Here is a 10,594-nt window from a genome sequence, read left to right on the forward strand (position 1 = left end):
ATTAGACTCGTCAAGGAAGACGTTTATTCTTTCATTGCTTTATTGGTATTTACAGTCGGTCAACTTCAACTCTTTCAGCCTTGGTAACAGGCATCGCCATAAACATTCAGCAGCGCGAGAAGAACTGAAATCGGCCCTCCGCCATAGCTGTAGCAAAATTTGAAACCAGAGCAGTAAGCTCGCTCGATGAGTTCTGGCAGCTCTCCGTTTCCAACAAAGGAGACGATTCGGAGATTCGGGTTCGTTCGGAATTGGTCTCGGCAAACGCGCTCCATTGTATTGGCTTCAAAATGGACCTTAAAAAGGGATAAAAGAGGTGAGAATTTCGATTTTTTTTATTAGCAATCTGTGTGGAAAACCTGAGTCAGCGTCTTAAAGGTCTTTTCTGAGAAGCCCTGACTCAGGTTTTCTATACAGGCTGCCAGATCAACCTTGATCATTGCAAATTACCTCGTCAAGAAAGAAGTTATTTCTAAAAAGATATCTTGGCATCTTTTTGATAAAATTTCGGCTGAAATCAACAAAGAGTAAATTTCGATTTTGCTGAAACAGGTTTTGCGGAAGCTCTGCCAGCTTGTTTCCAGAAAACCAAACAACTTCGAGCTCTGGGTTTTCAGAAAAGAGCTTTTCGGGAACGCTCGTGACTCGATTGTTGAGAAAGTTTAGAAATTCTAGAGCAGGGTTGGAGGCGAAGAGGTCCTCGACGACTTCGGTCAAGTAGTTTCCATCGAGGTCGATTCTTTTCAGGTTCGGCATTTGCTGCAGAAAGGCGCGAAGGTAGAGGGATGAGAAGAGAGAGTTGTTCGAAAGGTCCAAGTACTCAGCTTCTGGCCAGGCGGAGACGGTGTTTGTGTTCGTCAGGCGCTGAAGAGATTTTGAAATTTTGAAAGGCAAATTTGAACAATGACTTGTTTGATTCATTATCTCCTTCAAAACGGCCAGGACTTTTTGGAAAGAAGAAAGAGATGGAGGATTCTGACTATGAAAATTTCTCGGGCGCCGAATCAGAAAGTTTATTCTCAGAAGACTCAATTAGCCATCATCTTGAAACTGAAAATGATGATTTGAAGCGACAGCTGGAAAATTTGAGAGAGTTCATCGAGGTCCAAAACTCTTCATTTTCAGCTGTCAAAGAAGCTATCTAGCGGCATCCGTCATATTTTAACATGATTTCTAGAGTAAATAATTCATAAAAAAGTTCTAGTAAAAATTTGCTTTTTAGGCTCTTGGCCATAAAATTCTTCATTCTTATGGATCTCCTGGATCATTTCTTTTCCGCCGATCAGAAACACTTCTTGGCGCTTTTGTGATCGCCGTTAAAGCCCAAGAACGAAAAATTGTCAGTTACAGACTAGCAATATCAAAGGAAGAATCAGAAAAACATCAAGGAGTAATTTGGAGCGAAAATTTAAGCGCTACTTTGAAGAAAATACGAGTTGATTTGAGAAAGGAAGAGTTTTATGGACAACTTTATCCCTTGTGCAAAACGCTGAATATCCTGACATTCATTCACCATCAGCTAAGGTTATCGATCATCCTCTTTCAAGTCCTTACCAAATTTGAGCAATCATATTTCAACAAGCTTTGTCCAGCCGGAGTCAAATGCGTCACACATTTGCAAGGCGTGTTTTCAGGACAACCACAGGGCTCCGTGTTGCATTGTTCTGTGTCAAACTTCGATCCTTCGCAGTCTTCATCTCCAAACTTTACGCACGCTCGTTGCCGTGTTTTGATTCCAGAGCCGCATTCAGCAGAGCACTCGCCCCAAGAAGACCATTGAGACCAGCAGGCTTCTTGGTCGGAGCAGCCGTAGCAGACGCGGGCGACTTTTCTGGTTTGAGGGCAGACATCTGTAGGAAAATCTTTGAGATGATAAAAAAGGGTTTGAGAATCGACAACTTTTTCACCGAAGATCTGTTTCTTCATCATTTCCTGATGCTGAAAATACAGTTTTCGAGAACAAGTCAATACATTTTCTGAAAGTATTGTCCAGAGCGCCATCAATCTCGCATCTTCCTCCAAACAACTGCGGTTTCGACTTATCGATAATTTCTGAAAGTTCTCTTTACCTTGTTTTCTCAAGCTTATTCGGTAGTAGGGATAAATGTTTCGGCAGATTGCCGAAATATTGTAAAGTCATTTTCTGATAAATATTTCGGCAATAGCCGAATCCACTTTATTTTTCACTCTTTTTGCAAAAATATTTCGGCAAGCTGCCGAAACTTTTCACTTTTAGTTCGTTTCTAGTAAAAAGATTTCGGCAAATTGTAAAACATTGCCGAACATATTTTCGAGACTTGGTTCGAGAAAGATTAAGAGTCGGAAAGTCAAAAATTGCTTATCAAAATAAATTTGCGCACTCGATTTAGTGCACTAATATTATTCGAAATCATTAAGCGCGAAATTTCCAGTAATGCTCTTGGCCATAAAATTCTTCATTCTGATGGCTCCCTGGATCATTCATTTTCCGCCGATCAGAAACACTTCGGTCGCTTTTGTGATCGCCGTAAAAGTCTAAGAACGAAAAATTGTCTTACAGACTAGCTTCGGTAACCCTAAAAAACATCGGGGAGCAATTTGGAGCCTATCCCCGCTCGGGTAATTTATTCCGTCATTTTGCAGGTGTATCCCTAACGCTAACCTTTATTTTAGCCAATACTAAGATTTTAATTTTTGATATTGAAAATAATATCTTGGGGAGTCAACTGCGTCACACTTTTGCTTTGCGTGTTTTCTATAATCACAGGCGCGGTAATGCATCCTGCTGAATCGCACTTCAATTTTTCGCAGAATTCAAGAGTTGAAGCACGCTAGAAAAACTCTTCTGATTCAGAAGTTCTGAATATCGCAAGAAGAAAAGAACTCTAGATTTTGCTCATGCACACTCATTGGACGTGCATACCAGCGCGCATCAGGATGAGAGTGAAAAAGCCTGCCGAAACTTTTTGCTCTGAAGGCGGTCAATTTTGATATTTGTTTCGGCTTGTGCCGAAATGTTTTGCCAAAAAATGGGTGAAATTTGTATTAATATTTCGGCAGGCTGCCGAAATATTTATCACATTAATGCCTTCCCAAGTGACTTTCATTTCGGTCGCGTTTGCCGAAACTTTTATCCGTACTACGGCTTATTCCTACCTCTGTCCATGTAAATATCATCAGTGCAAGAGTGGTCATCCCATCTTCCATAAACGGCTCCTTGGACTCTGATTCGTCCCCCAATCGGGCATTCGATCTTCATCGACAAACTCTTGTTGAGCTCAACTGGCATGGCTTGACAAGCATTAGCTTCTCGACAAGGACAGTGGTCGATGCAGATCGGCTTTGTCAAGTCAATGTCCATGTCGATGATGCTCGGCGCGCTGAATCGACTCGTGCTGTATTCTTCCCACTTGCCATTTCGACACTGGATCTTGTGATAGCCGTGGAGCCATTTTCCTTCGTTGCATCGGTGGACGCAGCGGGCAGAAATGAAGCCAACGCGATAGGGGTAACATTCAATTGAGCCGTCTTTCAGGTCGTTTCTAGCTTCGCAATCGCCGAAACGAGGATCTGCAATGGGCTTGGCAACCTGTGTAGGAAACCTGTATAAGAGTCTGATAAATCTTTTATGCCTCATTTCAAAATCCTGACTCAGGTTTTGGTCAGGTTTCCGAGCCCAAATCTGAAGCGTCAATTTTCGCAACTGTCGTCGCTTTTGTCGTCGTTGTAGATGTCGTCGTAGTCGTCGTTGTCGACGTTGTTGTACTTGAAATCTCAACGCATCTGTATTTTTGCGGAAGATTGGCCCAGACGCACGGGCATCTGCGGCAGGAGCAAATGCACTGCGGCTGCGGCAGCGTTCCAGGTTCGAGTTGAAAGCCCTCTTTGCACTTGATCGGGCATTTTGACATTGCTCGCAGGCCGTTGTCGCAATCGACTTCGGCGTCAGGGTGGATTTCGAATGGCTGGCATTTTTTATTTGCCCTTGTGTTTGTCGGGAGCACCCAGCCATTCGTCAATTTTGAGGCGATCGGAAAAATGACGGGGATCGGAGTTGGCTAAAGTCGGATTTTCATTCAATTTTCAACTTGATCAATTATTAAAATCAGAATGCATATTATCAAAAAGGTCGATTTGGTTATAAAAGGGAGCAGACTGCCCTTTTTGCGGCAGCTTTTTTTTTTAATAATGAAGAACTTAGCTGGTTAAAAAAAGTAATACGACCAGCACACCGCAAGTTTAAATTATACATTTCGTGTTCTGAAGAGAGCTCGAAATAAGACGTTCAAAAAACGAAAAAATGGAGAAGACAGAAATTTCGGAATTTCATCCTCTTTCAGAGATCTTTTTACTTCCAATAGGTAACCAAAAAATGGAATCAGATCTCCCTTTGTTCAATTTTCGTTCGATAAATATCAATTAATTAAAATTAAGCGCTTATCATTTTGCTGATATCCTGCTGCTTGATGAGCTACTGGAGCGAGCGATCTTCCTCTTGGAAATATAATTACACAAAAAACTCTTATCTGATCTCGTTTGTCTGAAAATACAATTCTTGGGAGATTTAGTTGATTGAATTTGAATCGCGTTTGTAATTCCAGGAAGCCGTTCGTTCATGAAAGAAGTTGACGTTGACTGAGTTGGTTCGAGAGTCGGTTTTGTTGTTGACGGTGGGCTCGTTGTTGTTGTCGCTGTTGTGGTTGTGGTTGTTGTTGTTTGGGGAGTTGTTGAACTTGGGAGGGAAAACTGCCACTTTCCAACATTGTCGGGTTTGATTGCTTCGGGATTAAATGATTGCATTTCAGTGCTGTAAATAAGGGTGTTACGTCGATAAATTCAAAAAGAGAATTGTGATCTGGAAACATGATTTGAAATCATTGATTTCGCTCTCTTCTATTGTCTCATACTCTTATTGAAAAAACTTACTTGAACAAAAGCGGCTTTTTCGACTGTTTCTTTGATTTCTTCGCCTTTTTCGACTTCTTCTTGTTCTTTTTGCCCTTTTTCTTCTTTTTCGACGGAAGAGAATTGATCGCGTCGATGATGCTCTTCCCCTCCCGAACTTCTTCCCTCTTCCAAGCTCCATTCCTTCTAGAATTTCGCTGGCCGAGAGTTCCTCCATTTCGTTTTCTCCCAAAATCTCTTCGAAAATCGGCAAATACGGGCATTTCTGGCAGTCGTCTGAGAGCGGGCCCAGTTTGCAGAGTTTCTGGCACTTGTCGATCCCGACTTCGAAGAGGGTGCAGAGCTCTGCAGCGCATCCAGCATGGCGGCAAGTTTGAGTAAAGTCGACTCCAGCGCATTCTTTTCGGACGTCCATTCCGATGAACGGTTTCTCGCAAGTGCTAATGATCCCCCGACAAGAAGGACTAGCGATTTCCATGAATTCTCTGTATTTCGACTGTACATTCTCTCCATTCACAAAAACAAATAAGCTCAATAAACTTTTAAAACGCATGTTCCGACTGTCTTTCAAGTCCTCGAATTTTACGTCACCGCCTTTTTTCTTCGAGAAATGAGAAAAATCGGAGCGAAATAGACTTTTCGATCAGCGCGTAAAATATTGAGCAGGATGTTTTGGATGGAACTAACAAAGACGACCATAACAATTTACGCTGACACTTAACACAAGCGAGTCGTTGATTCAATCAATCACATAATTAAGAACTTTAATTAGCCTGAAGAAAAATGGTTTATTTACATAATTTTTGAACAGTATTTATTTTTTTGAACTTTGCGATTTTGAACTCTTTTTATCCTTTTCGATCACTTTGATTTCTTTTTGGTTTTCTTTTTCTTCTTATTTTTACCAAACAAAACTCGCCAAGCAGGGACACAACCATAGCTACAAAGGAAAATATTATTCTAGTCACCGCAAGCCACCGATTTTACGCATTTTCTAGCGCTTTTTCTTTACCTTGGTTCAGTTTCACTTGGAAGAGGTTCCTTGATTTCTTCTCGCTGGAAGGTTTGAGTGGCGATTTCTTTGTACTCCCTTCGTTTTGGTATCGAACCGTTTCGCTGAATTGACGCTTCTTTTGGAGCTCTACGAGTTGCAATTTTTTGATCTTCGGATTTTCTAATTTCTTGAGGTAATTTTTCATCGTCAGGTTTTTCTTTGTCGTCGATTTTTTCGTCTGTTTTTTGGACTTCTGGCTCCGGGCTGGGTGTTTTTTCTTTCGATTCTGGAGTTGTTGAAAGTTGAGGATTGTTCTTTTTCAAGACGTTTTTCAACTCATTGGCGAAGGCGGATTTTTGAGCTAGGCTTTGTTGCGGGCCATTTTCTATTAAAAAGAATAAATTAAGACTTTAGAAAAAGAGGAAACCTGAAGCAGAAGAACTGGCTGTCGAAACTGTCCGGCGGCTTTGAATCCTTGATCTTTGCCCGCTGTTGGTGGAGGTAGAAAAGTTCTTTGCATGGAGCATTTTGGGATCGAGTCCGCGGGAGAGACTTTCCACTTTTCCGGAGTTGATTTCTTTCAAGAGATTGTCAAAGACCGGCTCGTCGTTGAGACTCTTTCGCGGAGTTATATGGTCGCGCTGAAACGATTAAATAAAAAATGAGCATTATGTAATCAAAGAAAACCTTGTTGGGGACGCTTTTGCTTCTCCTGTCTCCCCTCGCTTTTGACAGCTGAGCTTCGAAGTCGCCCAGAATTCGAAAATGAGAAGACAGGTCAAGTTTTTCCCCTTCATCGGGCAATTGCTCCTTCAGCCGATCTTTGAAGCTCTCGACGTTTTCCTTCTGTTTCTGCAATTTTTCTATCTTTTCGTTGGAAGAAGCAAAAAAGGTTTCGAACTGGGCTCGGAGCTCTGGAAACGATTTCGTCTTTCCATCGAGTCGGTTATTTTCTCTGTCGATTTTACCCAACTGCGCGTCGAAAAAAGCCAAGTCGACTGCTCCCGCTTCTCTGTAAAGAACCGAATCGTTGCGCAACTGGGCCACGTGCTCGTCCGACATTTGCTCGGCGATGAAATGCAGAAGAGTGTATCTAAACAATGCTTAGATCCGGTGTTGATGGATTTGAGAGGGGCGATTTTACGAGCAAAATTATTAGTGGGCAGATATCAATGAAGACCGTCCGGCAAAAATCGTTAAAAAGAAGATCAAAAATTCGATGATTTTATTTCACGATTTTGACCATTACCGTATTGCGCAATTCTCAATTTTTATGTCAAAGTTAATTTAAACTTACCCTCTTTGAGTTGACCTCGTTTCCTGGAGTTTCAGCAATGTATTCATTTTAAACGCGGCCGCGTTTCCGCCATAAGTTCCTGCCATTATAAAGTTGCAGCTCTCCATCACAAGCTGAACAAATAAATCTATCTATTTTCTTCGTTTTTATTGCTTACTTTGAGGACTTGTCGGAAAGCTTCAGAGCGGAGAAACGTGTCCACCGCCATGATGACTTTACTGTAGTTGCTCGCTACTGTCACGCAGATTTCATGAACGCTAGAAATGGTTTGAGAGTATTGTTAATCTTCTTCTTACCTGAAAAGATGCAGCATCAATTCCAGCCGCAGCGTAAAAACACTCGGATTCGGAAAATACTCGGAAAGCACGTGATAAAATTTCTCTACCGTCCCGAGCTCTCCCGTTCCGTTTTCTTCCACGAAGCTTTTGACGATTTCGACATCAGATGAAACATCTTCGAAATGCTTCAACGCGGATTTTGCCCTCTCGAACGACCAAATTTTCACATTTGTTTCGATCAGGGAAGAGATTATTTCCTCCGCGGGAATTTTGAACTGTTTGAGAAAAATGCCAATGTTCAGCGATTTTTTCTGGTCGAGGAGGGATCTTTTAGCCCTGAAGCTCGGCTTTGGCTGAAGGTTCGATTTGCTCGCTGGGAGACTTTGCTTCGCCGTGAATTTGGATTCTAGAGTCGCGTAGAGATCCTGGAGTGTTTCTTCTGTATCTGGCTCGAGTTGGCTCCAGATTGATTTTTCGAGCGGAATGTTTCTTTTGACGGGATCCCAGTGGACGGGAGTCAGCTTCACTTTTGGACTTCTTTTTGGCGAAAATGGCAGTTGCGGTTTCTGAGGTAAAAAGGCGGATGGACCTCCTGGGAGTCCTGGCGGTGGGGGCGCTCCGGGACCAGGAGGAGGTGGCGGCCCCCCGGCGCTTGGAGGAGGAGGGGGTCCATCGAGGACTTGAGGAGCGGGAGGGGGTGGAGCGCCCGGCCCAGCTGGGGGAGGAGGAGGAGGTGGAAGGGAAGATGGAGGGGGAGCGGCTGATCGTTTCGGGGGAACTGGCGGAGAAGAAACAAGACGATCAAATTCGTTTTCTTCAATTTGCTTCGACAATTTTTCAAGAGAATCGCCATCCACTCGCGCTAGTTTTCCAAGAACGCCAAAAATGACCTCTCTCTTTTCAGCCGACATCTTCCCCAGAAGCTCTTGGAATTTTTCCAGCTCCGGGTCGACAATGAAAACATCGTCCATTTCGTTGATCATTTTGTCGAAGAGGTCGATTTGGGTCAAGAGCTCGTCATTGTCGAGGCCGCGGCACTTGTCCACTTCTGAAGAGAAGTTGATTCCGTCCAATTCGTCCAAGAGCTGGCGTTTTTCTTGCAACTCCGCGCTGGAAAAATAAATAAAATCCTGGAATTTCGACGGTTTTACCTGAGTAAAAGACAGTTGATCAACTTCACCGTCGAAATGGCATAAGCGAGTCCACTAGCATCACTTCCAGCGTGCGCGAATTCCTTCCCAAGAAAAGCAATCGGCGTCTGATTTAAATTCTGATCGGCCGCGTTTTCTAGCGTCTCTAGAACGCGCCTTCGCCCTTGCGACGGATCCTGCGAGTTTTCGTAAACTGTCATCGCGGCGAGCATTTCGAAAAGGGCCTTTTTGACTTGCGAAGATTCCGACTTTTGTAAGGATAAAAGTGCCAAGTTCAAGAGTCGAGTCTATTGACTTTCTCTATTATCCCCTTCCTCGAAAGTGATCGACAAAAGGTCCGCAGCATCATCTTGCTGCGTGACGTACTCCATTCCATAAGTCGAGTTTACTGTGCACTAGAAGCAAAAGTCAGCATTTTTTCTCTCCTTCGAAAATGTCTTTCTTTTTGTTTTTCAGCCAGGGGGGCTTATTTTTTGGCAAAAGAAAAATATCAAAGAAAAGCTTAAATTTTTGGTAAGCCGCTCTTTGCTCTGATAAAATCTTCGGGATAGATCTTTCAGAACAACCGAAAAAATAGATATTGATTGAGCGTTTTACAATTTATTTTCAGAATTTGAAGCTAAATTAGCGCTTCAATAAACACCTTTGTGTATGAAAAATTTCATTTTTATAAAAAATCATAACAAGAAAATCGGAAAATTAAAAATTTTAACCAATTGGACAAGAAAGGAACTATCTTACCCTCTTTTCTAATCGATAAAATAAGGGTATCTCATTATTAAACCATTTCTTTGTCCCGTTATTTATCTCAGCTGATAGCTATTAAAATTTTGTTCTCTGGGAAATTTAAAATCGACCATTTTTTCTCTGAATTTCAATCACCTCTTGAAGCAAAGCTGAAGAGTCTATCTCTGAGTTAAACAAATAATTTCGTGATTTGAGCTTGAGCTTGGGCGATTTTGCAAAGCCCTTTTGAAAGGAAGAGAAAAAACTATTCAGAGTGTGGCTTTTCATTGTTACGCTGCTGCAGAAGAGCTTGCTTTTTTCGACTAATTCATTTTTAAAAGATAGAGTGGGATAAATTGAGAACAGATTCACTGTTTCGGGGAATTAAAGAAACCGGATGTGGAGGTTTTTCAAAGTGATCAGTCTTTTCGAAAAAGAGAATCAACTCATATTATGAGTGGGCGCTAGAATTAATCGGCTTTTTTTTAGTTTTAATTGTAAGACAATTTTTAGTCGTTAGAAATGGTTAATTTTGGAAGAATATAAGTAGAAATTTTATTGAAAAAACTTGAATAAAAGTGGTCAAAACTGACTTATAAATTATAAGTTATAATTTTTGATGTCATAAATAAGGGTGTCACCACACAAATTGAAGAAACAAATCTTCGTGAATTTTCAATTTATGAGATTTTATTTCATTTTAAATTGCCGTTATTAAATTGACAACCTTATTTTTTAAATGCAAGTTTGACTCAGCCTTAACCCTTAACTAAACACCAATGATTTCCGGACCACTTCTTTCCCAATAAATTATTGTCAATAATTTATCATCCAACAAGAAAAAAAACTGACCTTGAGAATAGTGATGCACTCAATTTGCGCCAAGGAGGTGATTAACGAGCAATTTGTGCGACTTTTACGGTTTTCGTTTTTGTTCAAAAAGGTCAAGCGATGAATCGCCCGTTCACAATAACTAAATATTCTCAAATTATATTATATAAACAATAAACCGTTTCCTGAAGACGAGTTCAAAAGCATGAATGATCTGGTCCAATCCGTGGCTCTGGAAAAATCTCTCTTTCCATCTGGCGTCTGTTTCCCGGCTCAGTAATTTTTAATTCTCCACGAAAGCGACCAAGACTTGAGCAAAGTTTAAAAAGTGCTTCAAACTTTTTTCGCTCTGATTTAAGAGTTTACAAGAGGCGATTCTGCACAAACACTCAACCAGAGAGAAAAATCGCAAAATTCAAAAAAAAAATTTTGA

At 41.5% G+C, this 10,594-nt stretch overlaps 3 protein-coding genes across 3 annotated transcripts; all 3 read right to left on the bottom strand.

Moving 5' to 3' along the window:
* Positions 1–53: 53 nt before the first annotated feature.
* On the bottom strand, positions 54–3,890 carry LOC145697902 (uncharacterized). The gene is made up of 6 exons (XM_081775109.1): positions 3,684–3,890; positions 3,136–3,568; positions 1,908–2,052; positions 1,555–1,858; positions 451–864; positions 54–296 (listed from the first exon to the last, which is right to left on the bottom strand). Exons 1-6 carry the CDS (start codon positions 3,888–3,890, stop codon positions 75–77), a joined length of 1,725 nt encoding a protein of 574 aa, XP_081631235.1. The 3' UTR covers positions 54–74.
* A 64-nt stretch (positions 3,891–3,954) lies between these two features.
* On the bottom strand, positions 3,955–5,471 carry LOC145697903 (uncharacterized). Its single transcript, XM_081775110.1, has 3 exons — positions 4,906–5,471; positions 4,530–4,786; positions 3,955–4,037 (listed from the first exon to the last, which is right to left on the bottom strand). The coding sequence occupies exons 1-3, from the start codon at positions 5,280–5,282 to the stop codon at positions 3,955–3,957; spliced, it is 717 nt and encodes a 238-aa protein (XP_081631236.1). The 5' UTR covers positions 5,283–5,471.
* Positions 5,472–5,738: 267 nt separating this feature from the next.
* LOC145697113 (uncharacterized) lies at positions 5,739–10,309 on the bottom strand. Its single transcript, XM_081774263.1, has 9 exons — positions 10,183–10,309; positions 8,605–8,999; positions 7,472–8,563; positions 7,333–7,432; positions 7,176–7,288; positions 6,566–6,971; positions 6,306–6,519; positions 5,897–6,263; positions 5,739–5,824 (listed from the first exon to the last, which is right to left on the bottom strand). Exons 2-9 carry the CDS (start codon positions 8,814–8,816, stop codon positions 5,746–5,748), a joined length of 2,583 nt encoding a protein of 860 aa, XP_081630389.1. The 5' UTR covers positions 8,817–8,999; positions 10,183–10,309; the 3' UTR covers positions 5,739–5,745.
* Positions 10,310–10,594: the final 285 nt, after the last annotated feature.

This window comes from Oikopleura dioica, chromosome 2 (genome assembly GCF_907165135.1).
Source record: "Oikopleura dioica chromosome 2, OKI2018_I68_1.0, whole genome shotgun sequence".
In the NCBI taxonomy this organism is placed as follows: domain Eukaryota; kingdom Metazoa; phylum Chordata; class Appendicularia; order Copelata; family Oikopleuridae; genus Oikopleura; species Oikopleura dioica.

Excerpts from the sequence above, each read along its gene's own strand:
- LOC145697902 (XM_081775109.1), bottom strand. The coding sequence starts at position 3,890 with ATGTCAAAATGCCCGATCAAGTGCAAAGAGGGCTTTCAACTCGAACCT. Across the intron at positions 865-1,554 it reads AATATGATTGCTCAAATTTG|CGCCTGACGAACACAAACAC; the intron begins GTAAGGACTTGA and ends AAATCTCTTCAG. Across the intron at positions 297-450 it reads ATAACTTCTTTCTTGACGAG|GTCCATTTTGAAGCCAATAC; the intron begins GTAATTTGCAAT and ends TCCCTTTTTAAG.
- LOC145697113 (XM_081774263.1), bottom strand. The coding sequence starts at position 8,816 with ATGCTCGCCGCGATGACAGTTTACGAAAACTCGCAGGATCCGTCGCAA. Across the intron at positions 7,289-7,332 it reads CTTTCCGACAAGTCCTCAAA|CTTGTGATGGAGAGCTGCAA; the intron begins GTAAGCAATAAA and ends TTATTTGTTCAG. Across the intron at positions 6,264-6,305 it reads AGCCAGTTCTTCTGCTTCAG|AAAATGGCCCGCAACAAAGC; the intron begins GTTTCCTCTTTT and ends TCTTTTTAATAG.
- LOC145697903 (XM_081775110.1), bottom strand. The coding sequence starts at position 5,282 with ATGCGCTGGAGTCGACTTTACTCAAACTTGCCGCCATGCTGGATGCGC. Across the intron at positions 4,787-4,905 it reads AAAAAGCCGCTTTTGTTCAA|CACTGAAATGCAATCATTTA; the intron begins GTAAGTTTTTTC and ends CCTTATTTACAG. Across the intron at positions 4,038-4,529 it reads AACTAAATCTCCCAAGAATT|CCAACTCCGATCCCCGTCAT; the intron begins GTATTTTCAGAC and ends ATCCGACTTTAG.